The following is a 20726-nucleotide window of genomic DNA, read 5'->3' on the forward strand; positions in this document are numbered from 1 at the left end:
TGGTCTCTTTTTATGCTTAGAAGAAATGCAGGAATAATTTCCTCTCCTTTACAGCTTTCTTCATATTCATCAATATAATCTTTCTGTTTCTTCCATTTTCTCAGCCACTCAAATTTCAACTTAGCTCTTCTATTTGATATTATTAAATGTGAATGTAGATGCCAATTGTGCCCAAAGTAAAAGACACTCATCTTAGCTCCTCACAGTTTTATCTTAAAAACTAACCTAGTGGGAGTCGGGCAGTAGCGCAGTGGGTTAAGCGCAGGTGGTACAAAGCAAAAAGACCGGCATAAGGATCCCAGTTCAAGCCCCCAGCTCCCCACCTGCAGGGGATTTGCTTCATAGGCAGTGAAACAGGTCTGCAGGTGTTTATCTTTCTCTCCCCCTCTCTGTCTTCCCCTCCTCTCTCCATTTCTTTCTGTCTTACCCAACAATGACAACAATAGTAACTACAACAATAAAAAGAAACAACAAGGGCAACTAAAGGGAATAAATAAATAAGTAAATAAAAAATAAAAATACTAACCTAGTAAATTTTAAGTCTCTGCATCAATGTAGCCCAGAATCTCCTGAGTTATTCAATATTTTATTATCTCAGGATCTATGTGATAATCTTACTAAATTTCTAAAACTGGCAAGATAACTACTTTCCTGTGTTAATGAGAGCTTGCCTCGCTATATGAATTGTTAGTAAGGTGGAATTTGTACACAGAAACTTGGTTTTCCCCGAAGCATTTGTTCCCGTGAGGAGAGTTCGCAGTTCACTCACCTATAGAGAGGTTCTCTGTGCTCCTAGGTATCTTCATAGTCACCCTCTAGATACTACATCCCTTCAGACTGAATACAGGATGGGAATTCATTAGATGTCGCTAAGGAGGAGCAGGATTTTTTAGATTCTGCATGTAAATGAGAGCATGCACTGTTTTCTTTCTTTCTTTGACTGATGGCTATATTTCTTCAAATATTAATTTTTATAGTATCTAGCTTCTTGCCTCCCTTTAGTGAGCAGTTAAAGGATATTTGTAGGACCAGAGTACAGTGAGTAGGTGTAATACATCACCTTGCTCCCTGGATCAGAGTTCTGCAAGAAAGAGATTTCTTTCCTAGTGCACCTTGTTATTGTAGGTTGGGTTTTCTTTCTTACTTTTAAAGAAGGTATTTCTCTGTATCCTAATTTTCTGGGTGTTGATCTTTTATCACCAGCTGTGGAAGCTTGCTTATATGGGTACCAGGTCTATTTATGGATAGGTTGTTCTATCTCAAAATGTGTACGTTTGCTGTTCTGCAGGAGGAGGAAACACAGGTCCTCTCTGATCACCTGACTGTCTCGTTATGATGGTCTTAGCCTCAGTTAGTCACAGACCTCCTATAATTTCTAGAAATTCTTTCCTACCAGAGTCTTTGTATTTTCTTTTTTATTTTTTTTATATTTTTTATTATTTATTTATTCCCTTTTGTTGCCCTTGCTGTTTTATTGTTGTAGTCATCAATGATGTCGTTGTTGTTAGATAGGACAGAGAGAAATGGAGAGGGGAGGGGAAGACAGAGAGAGGGAGAGAAAGAGAGACACCTGCAGACCTGCTTCACCACTTGTGAAGCGACTGCCCTACAGGTGGGGAGCTGAGGGCTAAAACCGGGATCCTTAAACAGGTCCTTGCACTTTGCGCCACCTGCGCTTAACCCGCTGCACTACAGCCCGACTCCCTAGTCTTTGTATTTTCTATTCTCTATGTCCCCCCCCCCTTTTTTTATTGTCACCAGGTTTGCCACTGAGGTTCAGTGCCTACGGTACAAATTCATTTCTCCCAGTTACAATTTTTTCTTTTTTTTTTTAATTTTTCACTTGATGGGACAAAGAGAAATTGAGATGGGAGGGGAAGATAGAGATGGAGAATAAATAGAGACAGCTGCAGCCCTGCTTTGCCACTCATGAAGCTCCACCACTTCCCATGCAGGTGGGGACAATGTGCTTGAACCCCATTTTTTGAGCTTGGTAATGTGTGCATTCAACTGGCTGTGCCACTGCCCAGCTCCTATTTTCTAGATGTTTTTCTTCTCTTGTGAAAGTTAAAAAGTATTATTGACTCAATGACTTTTTTTCTAAAAAGAAGTCATCGCCACACATCACTATATATCACCATTTATTCTCTGTCATATTTCTCTTTTAATTTCCTCTTGTATCTTTTTCTTAAGTATTTTGTTTATTTATTATCAATAGAGACAGAGAGAAATTGAGAGGAGAAGGGGAGAAAGAGAAGTAAAGAAGCAGAGAGACACCTGCAGCCCTGCTTCACCACTTGTGAAGCTTTCCCCTGGAGGTGGGGAACAGGGGCTTGAACCTGGGTCCTTGCACACTGTAATGTGTGTGCTTAATCAGGTGCACAAACCAACTCCTGTCCCCTCCTTCTTGTCTCATCAATAGCAGAAATTGTTAATTTTATGTATGTATATTTTGAAGTTTTTTGCTTATTGTTTACTGACTTATTGTCTAGCTATATTTCTTTTTTAATTTCTTTATTGGGGAATTAATGTTTTACATTCAACAGTAAATACAATAGTTTGTACATGCATAACATTCCCCAGTTTCCCGTATAACAATACAACCCCCACTAGGTCCTCTGTCATCCTTCTTGAACCTGTATTCTCCCCACCCCAGAGTCTTTTACTTTGGTGCAATACGCCAATTCCATTTCAGGATCTACTTGTGTTTTTTTATTTTCTTCTGATCTTGTTTTCCAACTTCTGCCTGAGAGTAAGATCATCCCATATTCATCCTTCTATTTCTAACTTATTTCACTTAACATGAATTTTTCAAGGTCCATCCAAGATGGGCTGAAAACAGTGAAGTCACCATTTCTTACAACTGAGTGGTATTCCATTGTGTATATATACCACAACTTGCTCAGCCACTCATCTGTTGTTGGACACCTGGGTTGCTTCCAGGTTTTGGCTATTATAAATTGTGCTGCCAAGAACATATGTGTACACAGATCTTTTTGGATGGATGTGTTGGGTTCCTTAGGATATATCCCCAGGAGGGGAATTGCAGGATCATAGGGTAGGTCCATTTCTAGCCTTCTGAGAGTTCTCCAGACTGTTCTCCATAGAGGTTGGATCAATTGATATTCCCACCAGCAGTGTAGGAGGGTTCCTTTGACCCCACACCCTCTCCAGCATTTGCTGCTGTTACCTTTTCTGATGTATGACATTCTCACAGGAGTGAAGTGTTATCTCATTGTTGTCTTTATTTGCATTACTCTGACAATCAGAGACTTGGAGCATTTTTTCATGTGTTTCTTGGCCTTTTGGATCTCTTCTGTGGTGAATATTCTGTCCATGTCCTCCCCCCATTTTTGGATGGGGTTATTTGTTGTCTTGTTGTTGAGTTTGGCAAGCTCTTTATATATATATATATATATATGTTGGTTATTAAACTCTTGTCTGATGTATGGCATGTAAAGATCTCTCATTCTGTGAGGGGTCTCTTGGTTTGGGTAGTGGTTTCTTTTGCTGTGAAGAAGCTTTTTAATGTGATGTAGTCCCATAGGTTTATACTTGCCTTAGTCTTCTTTTAATTGGATTCATTTCATTGAAGATGTCTTTAAAATGTATGCGGAAAAAAGTTCTGCCAATATTTTCCTCTAAGTATCTGATAGTTTCTGGTCTAACATCCAAGTCCTTGATCCACTTGGAATTTACTTTTGTATTTGGTGAAATATAGTGGTTCAGTTTCATTCTTCTGCATGTTTCAACCCATTGTTTCCAACACCATTTGTTGAAGGGACTCTGCTTTCCCCATTGAATAGTCTGGGCCCCTTTGTCAAAGATTAGATGTCCATAGGTGTGGGGCTCACTTCTGGGCTCTCAATTCTATTCCACTGGTCAGTGTGTCTATTCATGTTCCAGTACCAAGCAGTTTTGATGACAATGGCCCTATAATACAATTTGAGATCTGGGAGTGTGATGCCTCCGGTTCTGTTCTTTTTTCTCAAGATTGTTTTGGCAATTCTAGGTCTTTTCTGGCTCCAGATAAACATTTGTAGCATTTGTTCTATTCTCCTGAAAAATGTGGTTGGGATCTTGATGGGAATAGCATTAAATTTGTAGATGGCTCTGGGTAGTATATTCATTTTGATGATGTTAATTCTACTGACCCATGAACATGGAATATCTTTCCATTTCTTTGTGTCTTTTTCAATTTCCTTGAGTAGTGACTCCTAATTTTCAGTATACAAGTCTTTCACTTCTTTGGTTAGGTTTACTCCTAGATATTTTATTGTTTTGTTGCTATAATAAAAGGAATTGATTTCTGGATTTCAATTTCTTCTAACTTAGTGTTTGCATAGAGGAATGCCACTGGCTTTTGAATGTTAATTTTGTAGCCTGACACCTTACTGTATTGCCTGATGATTTCCAAAAGCTTCTTGCTGGATTCCTTAGGTTTTTCTGTGTATACTATCATGTCATCTGCAAATAGGGAGAGTTTGACTTCTCTTCCAATCTATATGCCTTTAATTCCTTGCTCCTGCCTGATTGCTATGGCAAGAACTTCCAACACTATGTTGAATAGTAATGGTGATAGTGGGTAGCCCTGTCTAGTACCTGATCTGAGTGGAAATGCTTCCAGTTTTTCACCATTGAGCATGATGTTGGCTGTAGGTTTGCTATATATAGATTCCACTATCTTGAGGGATTTTCCATCTATTCCCATTTTTTGTAGTGTTTTGATCATAAAGGCATGTTGTATTTTGTCAAAGGCTTTCTCTGCATCTATTGATATGACCATGTGGTTTTTGGTCTTGCTTTTGTTGATGTGGTGGATCACATTGATTGATTTACGTATATTAAACCAACCTTGCATGCCTGGGATAAACCCCACTTGGTCATGATGAATAATCTTTTTAATATACTGCTGTACCCGGTTGGCTAGAATTTTGTTCAATATTTTAGCATCCATGTTCATTAGAGATATTGGTCTGTAGTTTTCTTTTTTGGTTGTGTCCCTGTCTGCTTTTGGTATCAAAGTGATGTTGGCTTCATAGAAGCTGGGTCTAGCTATATTTCTAAAATTATAATTCCATGAGTCAGAAACTAAGTCTTATTCATTGTCTTCACAGCAGTTATCACACAGTATATGCTCCCTAAAATTTGTTAATTTAACAAATGTTTAATTCATAGAAGTTATGTTTTATATTTGGGTATTTATATTTTGAAGGCATCTAGTGCACATATAGGTATATCATATATAAGTGTATATGTACTTTATGTATATTTAGGAGTAGAATTTCAATGTCATCTGAGATTGTTTTGGCGTCCATTAAAATACAAATGTAGGAGGTCAGAATTGAGGCCTTTATAAAATTTTAGGCCAGGTTCTGGTCATATAGGGAATACATGTCTTGATTTATTCTTTATAGAGGAAATGAAACATGAGTTAGTGGCTATGGCTCTGTGTGTGTGTGCATGTGTGTGCGTATGCGTGTGCGTGTGTGTGTAGGAGACATCTAATAACTGGGTTAATGTTCTTGGCTTATGGAATAAGGTTAGATGAAGCCAATTTAGATTGGCTGCTTGACTTTTGGATTGACTTACCCCAAGAATATATCCTTTTTTAACTTGATGATTCTGAAGAATAGAAAATAAAAACATTTACCAAAAAGGTTAGCAGGACATTTTTGCCCCCTGAGGAATAAATCAGGAAAGTTATTTATTAGTTATTAATTTTATGTCTCTCATGGACATTGAGGTATAAAAGTATATCTCTTTAACACTTTTTAAAAAAATTTTTTTAAAGATTTATTTTTATTCCCTTTTGTTGCCCTTGTGTTGCTTTATTGTTGTAGTTATTATTGCTGCCATTGTTGTTGGATAGGACAGAGAGAAATGGGGAGAGAAGGGGAAGACAGAGAGGGGGAGAGAAAGATAGACCCTTGCAGACCTGCTTCACCACTTGTGAAGTGACCCCCCCTGCAGGTGGGGAGCCGGGGCTCGAACCAGGATCCCTGAAGCAGTACTTGCGCTTTGCTGCCACCTGCACTTAACCTGCTGGGCTACCACCCGACTCCCTATTAAACACTTTTGAAGTGGTGAAATAAGCCATGCTGCAGGTCTGGGTGATAGCTTACCTGGTAGAGCACAGTCATGGATCTGAGTCCAGGTATCATGTGGTAGCAGCATGTTTAACATTTGGAGTATTTTTATTGTTTATATATATATATATATTTATATTTATATTTATTTATTCCCTTTTGTTGTTTCATTGTTGTAGTTATTATTGCTGTTATTGATGTCGTTGTTGGATAGGATAGAGAGAAATGGAGGGAGGAGGGGAAGACAGAGAGGGGGAGAGAAAGACAGACACCTGCAGACCTGCTTCACTGCCTGTGAAGCGACTCCCCTGCAGGTGGGGAGCCGGGGGCTTGAACCAGAACATTTGGAGTATATCACAGATGGTGAAATAGAGCTTTGGTATCTGTGTCTCCCTCTTTCCACCCTCTCTCCCTTTCTCTATAAAAATTTCGAATGTGATATGAGTATATAAATTAAAATCAGTATATTTACATATAACTCTATTTAACTATATGTTAAAATAAAAATTCCCTCTTTCTACATTATTCCAAACTGTTCTTCAGTGATGTCATTTAAAACAGAAGAAAATTAGATCACTTTTAGTTTTTATTATTATTTTAATAAAAATATTCTTTACTTTTACAAGTAGTAATATTGATTAGAAAGCCAAATAAAACAATGTCAAAATATATTTTGGAAAAAATAATTAATGTTTTACATTCAACAGTAAATAAAATAGTTTGTACATACATATCATTCCCCAGTTTTCCATATAACAATATGACTCCCACTAGGTCCTCTGTCATCCTTTTTGGACCTGTATTCTCCCCACCCACCCACCCACCCCAGAGTCTTTTACTTTGGTGCAATATCTTTCTGAAACACTGAGAAAAATGCAAGATAGAAGAGTGACAAGATATTGTCATAAAATAAGTGTCATTTCTTGGTATTTTTGTATAATATGGTTTTCTTATATTTCAAAGATTAGCCTGTATAAACTTTGGTTAAAGAGAAAAACGTAGATTCACTATAGATGAGACCTCAGGAATATCTTTGACAGAGTAAAATTAAAATATTGCCTCATCAGCACACCTGATATTAAACTAGGTTGAACGTTGGCTAGATTTCTTGACAACAAAACAACTTAGAACAGGATACAGTCTAAATACCTGTCTAAAATTTTACTAAGCCCAGAAGAGGCTTTCTAAAATAGATGTTTGAGAGAAGGTAGACTGCATTGCTGAGCTTCATAAATATATACATGAATTGGGGGCTGGGCAGTGGAATACTTGGTTGAGAGCACATGTAGCCATGTGCAAGGACCTGGGTTCAAGTTCCTGTTCACCACCTGCAGGGGGAAGCTTCATGAGCAGTGAAGCAGTGCTTCAGGTATCTGTCTCTCTCCCTTTCTGTCTCCCTTCTCCTCTCAAGTTCTCCATCCTATCAAATATAATAAAACACAGAAATTAATAGTATTAGCAATTTGAGGCTTTGAGTTCAGAAATTTGATAAATTTCATATGGTTTTAGTCTTCCTAATGTTCCTAATGTTCAGATCAGGACTTGCTCTCTCATGTCAGACCTCTTAATAACTTTAATCTATTTGATGATTTTGAAAGCAGTAGTATCACTCCAGTTAAATGCTACTTGAAGTAATTATGATTTCTTTATCTTTCGTAGCTAAATTATGAAAAAATGTGAAGAAATGGAAGTTGCAAATTATACCCGGGTGACAGAATTTGTCCTCACTGGCTTATCCCAGGCACGAGAGGTTCAACTAGTCCTGTTTGTTTTATTCCTCTCCTTCTACTTGTTCATTCTTCCAGTAAATATTCTTATTATTTTCACTGTCAGGCTTGACTCCCATCTGACCTCACCCATGTATTTCCTATTGGCTAATCTGGCCTTCCTGGACATTTGGTACTCATCCATTACAGCCCCTAAAATGCTCGTAGACTTCTTTGTGGAAAGGAAGATCATTTCCTTTGGTGGGTGCATTGCACAGCTCTTCTTCTTGCATTTTGTGGGGGCTTCAGAGATGTTCCTCCTCACAGTGATGGCCTTTGACCGCTACGCTGCCATCTGCCGCCCTCTCCATTATGCTACGATCATGAATCGGCGTCTCTGCTGTATACTTGTGGCTGTCTCCTGGATGGGGGGCTTCATTCATTCTATAATACAGGTGGCTCTCATTGTTCGACTTCCCTTCTGTGGACCAAATGAGCTAGACAATTACTTCTGTGATATCACACAGGTTGTCCGCATTGCTTGTGCCAATACCTTTGCGGAGGAATTAGTGATGATCTTTAGCAGTGGTCTTATTTCTGTGGTGTGTTTTATTGCTCTCCTCATGTCTTATGCCTTTCTCCTGGTCATGCTCAAGAAACACTCGGGCTCAGGTGAGAGCACTAACCGGGCCATGTCCACCTGCTACTCCCACATCACTATTGTGGTGCTCATGTTTGGACCATCCATCTATATTTATGCTCGCCCATTTGACTCTTTTTCCCTAGATAAAATAGTGTCTGTGTTCCATACTGTGATATTCCCTTTACTTAATCCCATCATCTACACACTGCGAAACAAGGAAATAAAAACAGCCATGAGGAAGTTGGTCAGCAGATATATTTTATGTCAAGAAAAGTAAAAGGTAAGTGGCATATTCTGGAATCTTTCTGAGGCTCTTGTCCTAAAGTAGGAAACATTTGCTGCTGTCACTTGCTCTTTCTCCATTATGTTAGAAAATAAAGAAATTAAGGTGGAAATAAATTTATTCACATTCTTCCTGACATTTCTGGCAGATCACCTTTCAAATGTAAGGTATAATGGTGATCTGCTAAAAGAAAGTTTTGCTAATTACTGATTGAATGATTGTTCTGGAGAGATTTTTAGCTGTGAGGAGACTGTTGAGGAAAGGTAAAAACAGAAGACCAGGTGGCAGAAGACCTGGTTGAGCGCACATGTTACAATGTGCAAGGACCCGAGTTCCCCACCTGCAGGAGGAAAGCTTTATGAATGGTGAAGCAGTGCTGCAGGTGTGTGTGTGTATGTATATGTATATGTATGTATGTATGTATGTATGTATGCATATCCCTCTCTACTTCCCCCCTCTTCTCTATTTCTGGATGTCTCTATAAAATAAAGATAATTAAAAAATTAAAAGAAAAAAAGTAAAAATCAATCTCAGGGACAATTTTTTTTATGAAGAAGTGGTTTACATAGGAATATGATCAGCTTCCCCTAACCTGGATGGTGCTTGGTAGGTCATCTTCCTGAGACTGGAAATAGTAGATTATTCTGTCCTTTGTCCCCTCCCACCTAGTTAATAATGGAAACTGAAGACTTATTTATATAAGCAGTTTCAACATGTATTTCAGGTGCTAGCCACTCAACAGTATTGGTGACAGAACCTAAGATTTTGTCATATGCTAGAAACAGATTTTTACAGATTCACAGCTGAGTGTAGTTTGATTGCTACATGACAGATCTTTCTTCTTTCAGGAGGAAACTTCTATCCAACTAGTGCCTTTTATACCCAGTCTCTATTGGCATCCTGCAGAGTTAGAGAAGGAGGAAAGAGATTCTTGGTTTTTCTTTTCTTAAAAGATTACTAGGGGGTCGGGTAGGAGACTACTGGATTAAGCATACATAGTGCAAGGACCTATGCAAGGGTCCTGGTTTGAGCTCCTGGATCCCCACGTACAAGGGGTCGCTTCTCAAGTGGTGAAGGAGGTCTGCAGGTGTCTGTCTTTCTCTCCCCCTCTGTCTTCCCCTCCTCTCGCAATTTCTCTGTCCTATCCAACAAGAGAAATGGGAAAAGATGGCCGCCAGGAGCAATGGATTTGTGGTGCAGCTACCAAGCTCCAGAAATAACACTGGAGGGGAAAAAATGACTAAATCATTCACCATTTTTATATATTTTGTGTGTTTGCTAATTCTGACATTCATAATAAAAATAAGTCAGATGCTGCTTTTGTTAGACATCTAGATGAATTGGTTCTCATATTCTATTAATGACTTATTTAATAATGAATGATTTATTATCCCCTGACACTCAGAACCCAGTTATTGAACATTTTTTTCAAAGTACTTGAGTTCATAGAAGTTTATTTACCTTAACTTCTAAATTCCAAAACTGTGTGGGTAGAAGTCTCTCCATCAAAGGGTAAGAGTGTTTTATGTGTTTTGAATTTTGGTCTTATAGTTTATTTGACAACATGTGAATAGTCCTCTGGAAATATGTTCCTGTCAGTATTGAGAATGAGCATATGTGAATGAATGATAAGAATAATCCCAGGTTTATTATTTATTTATAATCTATTATTATTACTATATGTTGAAGCTTCATACTTACATTATTACACTGCTCTGGGTAAATTCCTTTCCCCTCTCTCTCTCTCTCTCTCTCTCTTTCTCTTTCTCTCTGTCTTCTGGTAGAGACTGAGAGGGGGAGGGAGACAGGAGTGACACCTCAGGACTGCTCAACCATACATGAAGTTTCTTCCTTGCATTGTGCTTTCAGGTGATGGCTTGAGAACTTGAACCCAGTCCTCATCTATGGTATAGTGTGTGCCCTTCTGGGTAGATCCCCTAATTATAATCTGTTATTAACGCAGTTAGAAATTTTTCTCAGGACTAAATCACCTCAGGTAGAAAAAATGAAATGACAATTTATGGAGTTTATTCTTTATCTGGGGAATTTTCTCTTATGATGACCCTCTTTTATCTTTTTTAATTTTTTTTATTTAAGAAAGGATTAATTAACAAAACCATAGGGTAGGACGGGTACAATTCCACACAATTCCCACCACCCAATCTCCATATCCCACCCCCTTCCCTGATAGCTTTCCCATTCTCTATCCCTCTGGGAGCATGGACCCAGGGTCATTGTGGGTTGCAGAAGGTAGAAGGTCTGGCTTCTGTAATTGCTTCCCCGCTGAACATGAGCATTGACTGGTCGGTCCATACTCCCAGTCTGCCTCTCTCTTTCCCTAGTAAGGTGGGTCTCTGAGGAAGCGGAGCTCCAGGGCACATTGGTGGGTTCTTCAGTCTAGGGAAGCCTGGCCGGCATCCTGATGACATCTGGCACCTGGTGACTGAAAAGAGAGTTAACATACAAAGCCAAACAAATTGTTGAGCAATCATGGACCCAAAGCTTGGAATAGTGGAGAGGAAATGTTAGGGGGGTACTCACTGCAAACTCTAGTGTATTTCTGCTTTCAGGTATATATTTTGCAGTAGTTTACGGATACGTGTGAACATATGCTCTCTCTCACAGAAACTGGTGTATATCTAGGTTTTGGGACTTTGTTAGAAAGTGAACCACCTGAGATGGAATTAGAGTATACTATGAAAGGAAAGGTCTCACCCGAGTAATGAAGCTGAAGGGTTGTCATTCCACACCTGAAGTCTCTGGACACAGTCTGAAGTGAAGCATGTTGAGGTGGCAATTGTTGCGTTGGTTAGGTTGTGATCGGCAGATGCAATATTATTTGATATGGATTGGGAGAGGCATACGGGAAAGTGGGCCCTATCCAAGGGTTCCAGGACTGGGAGAAGTAGAGGCTCTATAGTGGAGATATGAGGTTCCTGCTGTCTTAGGGTTCAAAAAGACAATCAATAGTTAATGTTTTCATCACATTATTTGGTAATTGGGTTAACTTTGAAAAATCCTTTTGTTAGGGTTTGCTGTACAGTACCCAGTATCTTGTATATAGCTGTGCTATTGGTTGCTTCTGATCTACTTGGTCTAGGCTTTTGAGAGAGTCTGCATATCAATTACACAGCCTATATATTGAAAAGATTCAGTTTGTGTTCTGAAAAACTTCAAGACATACAATTAATTTTCCCCCTCTCGTATTAATTAGCTAGTGATTTATATGACTACATTTTACTAGGAGTGTACATAAACACCATTCCCACCACCAAAAGACTGTGACCCATCCCTCCCACCCACTCCCACCCCCCACTGGCCCAGGAAGCTGCATGTCTACCCCTCACCACTGGGTTTTTACTTTGATGCCCTACTTACAATTTGATCAGGTCCTGCTTTTAGTTTCCCTTTCAGATCTTCTTCCTCAACTTCTGTTGATGAGTGGGATCATCCCATACTCATCTTTATCTTTATGACTTAGCTCACTTAACATAATTCCTTCTAGCTCCGTCCAAGATGGGTCAGAGAAGGTGGGTTCATTGTTCTTGATAGCTGCATAGTATTCCGTTGTGTATATATACCACAGCTTTCTCAGCCACTCATCTGTTGTTGGGCACCTGGGTTGCTTCCAGTTTTTAGCTATTATGAATTGTGCTGCTATGAACATAGGAGTACACACTTCTTTTTGGTTGGGTGTTATGGAGTCCTTGGGGTATAACCCCAGGAGAGGAATTACTGGATCATATGGAAGGTCCATGTCTAGCCTTCTGAGCGTTTTCCAGACTGCTCTCCACAGAGGCTGTACCAATTTACATTCCCACCAGCAATGTAAAAGGGTTCCTCTGTCCCCACAACCTCTCCAGCATTTGTTGCTGTTGTCCTTTTTGATGTATGCCATTCTTACAGGAGTGAGGTGGTATCTTAGTGTTTCTTAATTTGCATTTCTCTGACAATCAGTGACCTAGAGCAGTTTTTCATATGTTTGTTAGCCTTTTGGATCTCGTCTGTAGTGAATGTTTTGTTCATATCCTCTGCCCATTTTTGGATGGGGTCATTTGCTTTTTTGGTGCTAAGTTTGCTGAGCTCTTTATATATTTTGGTGATTAGTTTCTTGTCTGATGTATGGCATGTGAAGATCTCCCATTCTGTGAGGGGTCTCTTTGTTTAATAGTTGCTTTGGATGTGTAGCCTCTTTTATCTTTAATGTTACAGTGACTTCTCTTCTGAGAACACAAAGACACTGACTGCAATTGATTCCTGAATTTTGAGTTGACTTCTCATCGCCTGGAAATGAATAAAACAGTAGACTTCTCTAATACTTTGCAACAGTTTGTGTGCACACACACACACACAAGGGAAAAGATCTAATATGTGAAATATATGCAAATGTGTAATATATATTAAAAATGAAGTTGTTTCTAGATTTTTATTACCTCACTGTTATTTTTTTGTATATGAATCAGTAGTTTAAGCTTCACTTATTTAAGATTTAAGAATATATATATGGAAAAATTATATCTGACTTAATAACCTCTGAATTAAACTGCTACCACAGAAGATTATTTCTTAAGAATTCTGAAGCTAAGAATATGAAGAAAATATACTAGAAATAGCATAAGAGAGGAATGCTTAATTAGAAAGGCTGTTGGGAACGTGTCACTTGGTAACATCTAGTAAGCTGTGACCTGGCCTGATTCATGGAGGACATGGTTGGTCATCTCAACCTCAAGAGGACAGCTGTCTGCTGACATTTGTGATGGTGACAAGCAGGAAGGCACATATAGAAGCCATAGGTAACTGTTAAATACTGCAGCTAACCCTTTACAAAATATATGGTGCAGAATGTCAAATAGTACTGACACTTTGAAATCCTGACTTGGACAATGAGCAGGAATGGGAAGCAGACTAGTTTATGATAAATAGGTATTAATCTCATATACAATTTTTGTGTGTGTTCATTGCTATCTTAAATAATAATCTAGTAGCCTCAGTTATGTGGGTAGAATCCTTGCCTCTTAATTCTATTTTATCTTTGCTACTCCTAAGTCTTATTTAGGTCTTTTTAAATATCTATTTATTTGTTTACAAGAGAGAAAGGAAAAAGAACCAGAGAATTACCCTGGTTTATGTAGTGCTGGGGATTAAATTTAGGACCACATGCTTGTAAGTATAGCACTCTATCCACTGTGCCCACTCCTCATATATATATTTTTTTTAGATCTTCCAGTCTCAGGCTGGGGAAATAGCATAGTGGTTATGCAAAGAGACTTTTATGCCTGAGGCTCCAAGGTCCCAGGCTCAATCCCCAGCACCACCAAATACTAGAGCTGAGCAGTACTCTGGTCTTTCTCCCCTCTCTCTGTATCTTTCATTAAATTAAATAAATAAAATATTTTTAAAATCTTCCAGTCTCTCCTATACCTCATACCTTCCAAAACTGCTATTGAGTATATATTTTCATTATCAGCAATATCTGGATTGAATAAGCTAATATCTTTAACACTAGATAATGATTATGCTTGAAATTACTCACTAATCTGCCTGAAATTTTAGAACCCAGTTCTACTCCCCAGAACTGTGTGTTGTTTTCAACATTAGCAAGCTGTGTTTACTATTATATCTGGTTTTTAAAAAGTTACTATCCAGGAAGTCGGTCGGTAGCGCGGCGGGTTAAGCACAGGTGGTGCAAAGCTCAAGGACTGGCGTAAGGATCCTGGTTCGAGCCCCCGGCTCCCCACCTGCAGGGGTGTCACTTCACAGGTGATGAAGCACTTCTGCAGGTGTCTATCTTCCTCTCCTCCTCTCTGTCTTCCCTTCCTCTCTCCATTGATTTCTGTCCTAGCCAACAACGACAACAACGATAACTACAACAACAATAAAAAACAAGGGCAACAAAAGGGAAAATAAAAAATAATAATAATAAAGAATTACTTTTTAAAAAAGTTACTATCCAAACAAAAATAAAGTTCTCCTGCTATTATTATGAAAATAAATCCACTATAGTTAAAAGCAGATCATAGGATGGGGGGGGGGGTATTGCTAGTCTCTCCCTTGGGAGTGAGTCTTTCCTTTAACAGAGTTTGTGAACTCTCACTGATTCAGCTCTGCTGGAATTAGGCCAGTTTGCCTCTCTTGCTATCACTGCACAATATAATTAATCACCACTAAGTAAATAGAGGTGAAATGGGAAAAAAGCTACACAATCCTTCAGACAAATATAAGCCTTGATTTTTCTTTTTTTTTTTTTTTTTGGCCTCCAGGGTTATCACTGGGGCTCAGTGCCTGCTACTGGAGGCTATTTTTACCCTTTTGTTGCCCTTGTTGTTTATCATTGCTGTTATTATTGTTGTTGTTAGTATTTTGTTGTTGTTATTGGTGTTGGATAGGACAAAGAAAAAATGAGAGAGGAGAGGAAGACAGAGAAGGGGAGAGAAAGACACTTGCTTCACTGCCTGTGAAACAGCCCCCCTGCAGGTGGGGAGCCAGGGCTCAAACTGGGATCCTTATGCCGGTCCTTGCACTTTGCCCCATGTGCACTTAACCCACTGTGCCACTGCCCAGCATCCAAAGCCTTGATTTTATAACTTGCAAAACTGGCATTTAAACTAAAAGGCATGGTTTTAAACATTAAACAAAAAAATCTGGTAGTATTGTTTCCCATAGAACTTCTGAAGAAACTATCAAAACAAACTTCAAGAACCCATGTGAAGACTGAGAAACCAGAATAGAGAGGGAGAGGGAGAGGGAGAGAGAAGAGCTGAATATTGAAAATATCAATCTGGGTCTGAGGCTGAAATGAATGCGGGAATTGGCATAGCTAAGCAGTGAAGTGCTATATCCCTTCACAATGCTCAGAGTGGAACTGAGTTTAACTCCATCTGGTGACATTCAACAGCTTCCCTGGACCACTCACTAACAACAGATGCACATGTTGAATAGACACCTTTGTAAATACCTGGGTGAACTGAGAAATTAAAAAAAGGGGGGGGCCAAATGGTGGCATACCTGGCTAAGCCACATAGTACTATGCAGAGGGACTGGGTTCGAGCCCCACAGAGGGGACGCTTCATGAACGGTGAAGTAGATCTACAGGTGTCTACCTTTCTCTATATATATATCTTCCTTGTCCCTCTCAATTTCTCTCTGTCCTATCAAATAAATGGGGGGGGAGAGCTAAAAAAGATGACATAGAGTCTATAGCCATAACACATGGCACACAACCAAATCTCTTCTGATCTTGGAAGAAAGATGGCATAGAATATTTTGACTCTAAAGATTGATGAGATTGGGAACCCAGAGAAGCAGTCAGTGACTAAAATAGAAACTTTTTTTCCTGTAAAAAATTGTGTTCCTTTTAAGTCCACAAGTATTAGTGACTGCACATGGATAGACAGAAGACAAAGTCCTGAGTCTACTCAAAGATAAAATCAGTCAACACCAACCTGAATCTCAGTGGAAGTATTCTTAAGATAGTGGTAAAACAGGGGGAAAAAATTGAACCTAAGAGCCTAAGAGGGAAAAAAAAGAATTATGAGCTATGATGAGTTTACACATACTATTTTGCTTTGAATTATATTGAGTACTTCAGCTTCTTCAAATGCTGATTTAATGCAGACATAAACATATAGCTTCCTTATTATCCATTCGTCCTACACATAAGCTTGCAGTCAGAAGAAATGAAAACATCTCCACAAAATGACTTATCAAGCCCCCAGTCCCCATCTGCAGGGCAGAGAGCTTCATAAGCAGTGAGGCAGTGTTGCATATTTCTATCTCCCTCTCTCTCTCTCCCTATGTATCTATCTCCATCTTCCTCTTCCCCCTTGACTTGTCTCTATCCAAGATAAATAAATAAATAAATAAATAAATAAATAAATAAATAAATAGGAAATGTAACAGAATTGGCAAAACAGCTCAGCTGGATAGTGTGTCTACATCACCAGGTGCACACCCCAGGCTCACATCTCACCTGGATGGCATTAAAGGACTTACTCAATGCTTCAATGTCTTTATCTGAAAAAGAAATAAATAAATATTTATTTTTATGCTTTCTTGTCAAAACACATCATTTCTTGAAGGGTACAGCAGAAGCTGATAACTTTCTGTTGTGAGACATAGAAAAAATGGGCATATGAACTAAGATAGAAATAAGATAGAAAGGAGTTTATCTGTGTAAAAAATTATTTTTAATCTTTTGAAACAGGAAAATATTACTTATTCAAACATATGTAACTAATACATATTTTTATAAATATATATAACTAATATATATTTTTTAAAAAACCAATATATTTAAGGCAGATATTTTTCCTGAAATATCCCATATGTTTATAAATTAAACAGAGTCCACACACTTATGTCATCTGAGGTCTCATGAGTTATTCTTCCTGATACCTCATAGTTTGTCAAGTAGTCCCTTTGACTAGTCCTCCAAAATGCATCTTTAGTATAAATTATCTCCTCCATCTCTTCTTGTCTTCTAACCTGATCTACCATTTTCTCTTATCTATCTTTCTTCAGGTGTTAGGCATCACTAATATGCTCTTCACTGAATGTGCCTGATTTATTTATTTATTTATTTTGCTAGCCGAATTATGTTTACTCTGATACACTGATCACCTACTTACCACTTGACTACATTTTTTCTTTTCTTTACAAATCAATATTTTCATATTAATTATGCTATTTTTCTCCTTTTGAATTGAAGTATAAAATGTGAAATAGGGAGTCGGGCAGTAGCGCAGCGGGTTAAGCGCACATGGCGAAAAACGCAAGGGCCGGAGTAAGGATCCCGGTTGGAGCCCCGGCTCCCCACCTGGAGGAGGTCGCTTCGCAAGCAGTGAAGCAGGTCTGCAGGTGTCTATCTTTATCTCCTCATCTCTGTCTTCCCCTCCTCTCTCCATTTCTCTCTGTTTTATCCAACAACAACAGCTATGACAACAATAACAACTAACAAGCACAACAAGGGCAACAAAATGGGAAAAAAAATAGCCTCCAGGAGCACTGGATTCGCAGTGCAGGCACTGAGCCCCAGCAATAACCCTGGAGGCAAAAAAAAAAAAAAGTGAAATAATCTCTATTTGCTTCCTATTCACTAAGGCCTCATAAACATGTTTGTCATTTCACTGTGTCTGTCACTGATGGAATGTTGATTTTTAGAATCACAAGATGACAACGTATCTCTTTAACTGATATGGATTTGAATCTCTAGTTTAGTTTGTTGATATTATCTTTTTGCCATTCTAATGATTCCCACTGAAAGTGTTCTATAACTCTGTTAGCCTCCAAATTCCCAAAGTACATTCTCCATTGCATCAGAAATTGGCTGTGTATTCCAACATAGAAGAGGCCCTTGTGTGAGAAGAGATATTTAAGAAGAAAGGGAGGAGTAACCAGCAACTATCCCTTCTGTTCAAAGCTGATGCTTACTGTATGGCAGTTGTGTCGGATTGCTAGAGAGGTAAAGGTTTGTGTTGTTTTTCATGTTTGTGAGGAACAAATATAAAACATAATTTGAAGTCAATATTATAACTCTTTGGCAGGGGCCTCTGTGTTAGAATGCAATGGTCAGGATAACAAAAGAAGTCTCATATGTGAGGTCTGAATTCAAGAGCACAGCAGCATTTTCTGTCTGTTCTCAATAATACAGTTCTTTAATTCCTCCTGAGATTTAGGGTTACTTTAATGAGAATGTATAAAGAATATTAAAATATCAATTGTCTTAAGGCTGTTAATACTACACAGGTGTGGAGGATATTAGCTGGTAATGAATTCTATCTGTTAACCACTTAACAGAAGACTATTGTATGATTAGAAGTAAAACAAAGGCAGAATGAAAGAACATAAATCTTTTTTTATTAGTTATTTAATAATGATCGACAAGATTGTGGGATAAAAGTGGTACAATTCTCACCACTAGAGTTCTTATCCCATCCCCTCCATTGGAAATTCCCTACTCTTTATCCCCCTGGCAGTATGAGCCAAAGATCTTTATGGGGTGCAGAAGGTGGGAAGTCTGGCTTCTTTAATTGCTTCTCTGCTGGGCATGGGCAGTGACAGATCGATCCATACCCCCAGCCTGTTTCTATCTTCCCATAGTGCAGTAGGGCTCTGGAACATAACTCTTAACTTCAGAGGATTATAGAGATTTCTTCTAAGTATAGAAACAACCTCAGTGTTGAGAAAGAACCTGGGACTTTGGAGCCTCAGGCATGAGAGTCTGTTTTCATAGCCATTATGCTATCTACCCCTCTGCCCTTTACATCAAGTTTTTATGCACAGAAGTGGTAACTAGGGTAACCAATGTGTACTTAGAACAAGAGAAAGGATGAAAGAAAGAGAGAGGGAAGGAGGTAGAGGTGGTAGGAGGGAGAAAGGAAAAAGGAAAGGAGAGAAAGAAAGAGGAAGGAAAAGAAAATGAAGGGAACACTAAAACTAATTTGAATAGCATACGTAAATTAGGGGGGCTTTAAATTTTTATAGAAAATGATGTATATGTATGCATGTAGTATGTTTTGGTGTATGAATGAACATTGCCACACACATATTTGTGCCTATGTAATGTAATCTATCTTATCATTCCCACTTTTGACGGTACATGGTGAGCTCCGTTACTATTTAATTTGGATCTCGACATATAGAAAATGAGATATCGGGCTGAGGGCTGGCACATCTGGTTGAGTGTACTCTTCACTGGGTACGAGGACCAGGGTTCAAACCTGGTCCCCACCTACAGAGAAGGGAACTTCACAAGCAGTGAAGCAGAACTGCAGGTGTTTCTCTCTCTCCCTCTCTACCAACCCTCCCCTCTCAATTTCTCTCAGCCCTATCAAATAAAAGAAAGAATAAAAAAATAACTTCCTTGAAAAAATAAAAGGTATCTGATATTTTTAATAATCATGTCATTGTAACTATATCTTTGTTGACTTGATTTTATGATTTATTATTTTTTCTTCCTTCTACATTCCCTTTATTCTATCTTCCTTTAGGGTTGAGATGTATAGCAATTTTCTCCATCCTGTATATTACACAGTGCTATTTGTAATCAACTATATAACTGGGGCCTTTTAAATTTTGATTCTCTACTTCACTGTGACATTATTCTTTAGCTCAGGAGTCTTCAAGTGTAATGTTGTCTTCATTTAACCTATAGAGCATTTTTGAGCAAGTGTAATCAGTAAGTATTTTATACGTATTTAAATTATATTATCATTTAAATAAACTTAAAACTTTCAAAATTAGGGCTTTAGTTAGGGGGGATAAAATAATACATTCATAGACATTTTACCATTTTCATACCAATAAATTATTATGCGCATTGGATTAACACATTTTCAGTTTGGAAACAAAATTGAAAGCATCAGTCATATCTCCAAGACATCTAGAATTACTTTTATTTAGACCAGGTTGATAGTCTATAAGGAAATATTTCAAGTAGATAAGCTTTAAAAACCTTCAAGTAACATTCCTAAGGTATAATTGACATATAGCAAATGTACACTTTTGTATATTTTAAAAATTCAATGAATTCTCAGCCAGTAGGAACTTGTAAACTTTATAAATATGGCACTCTTCTGTCATCTTTAAAACTCTTCTGTTATCCCAACCTCATAATTACCACTTCCACACAAATATAATACTGAAGAACTTGTATTTCATTAATTTTTTTCTCAACTAAAAAACAATGTTCATATGCCTGATGCAAATCATAAACAAGTCCTGGGGCAAGGCATTCCATAGTTCCCTGTGAGAAAACAATTGACGGAGGACTAAAGTACTAAAGTCACTGAATAGTGACTTTAAGGTGAGGGTGGTGGGAGGAACTGTAGAAGAAGAAAGTATAGAAAAGATTTCTCAAGTGGGCTGGAGAGACAGCATAATGGTTCTGCAGATTTTCACTCCTAAGGCTCTGAGATCCCAGGTTCAGTCCCCAGCCCCACAATAAGCTAGAGCTGAGCAGTGCTCTGGTCTGTCTGTATCTCTGAATCTCTGTATCTCTCTCTCAT

At 38.4% G+C, this 20726-nt stretch overlaps 1 protein-coding gene across 1 annotated transcript; it reads left to right on the forward strand.

The window, feature by feature from the left end:
- The first annotated feature begins 7678 nt into the window (after positions 1-7678).
- LOC103126338 (olfactory receptor 734) lies at positions 7679-8786 on the forward strand. Its single transcript, XM_007537241.2, has one exon. The coding sequence runs from the start codon at positions 7756-7758 to the stop codon at positions 8713-8715; it is 960 nt and encodes a 319-aa protein (XP_007537303.1). The 5' UTR covers positions 7679-7755; the 3' UTR covers positions 8716-8786.
- The last annotated feature ends 11940 nt before the right edge of the window (positions 8787-20726 follow it).

The sequence above is a fragment of the Erinaceus europaeus genome, chromosome 16 (assembly GCF_950295315.1).
Source record: "Erinaceus europaeus chromosome 16, mEriEur2.1, whole genome shotgun sequence".
Taxonomy (NCBI): Eukaryota; Metazoa; Chordata; class Mammalia; order Eulipotyphla; family Erinaceidae; genus Erinaceus; species Erinaceus europaeus.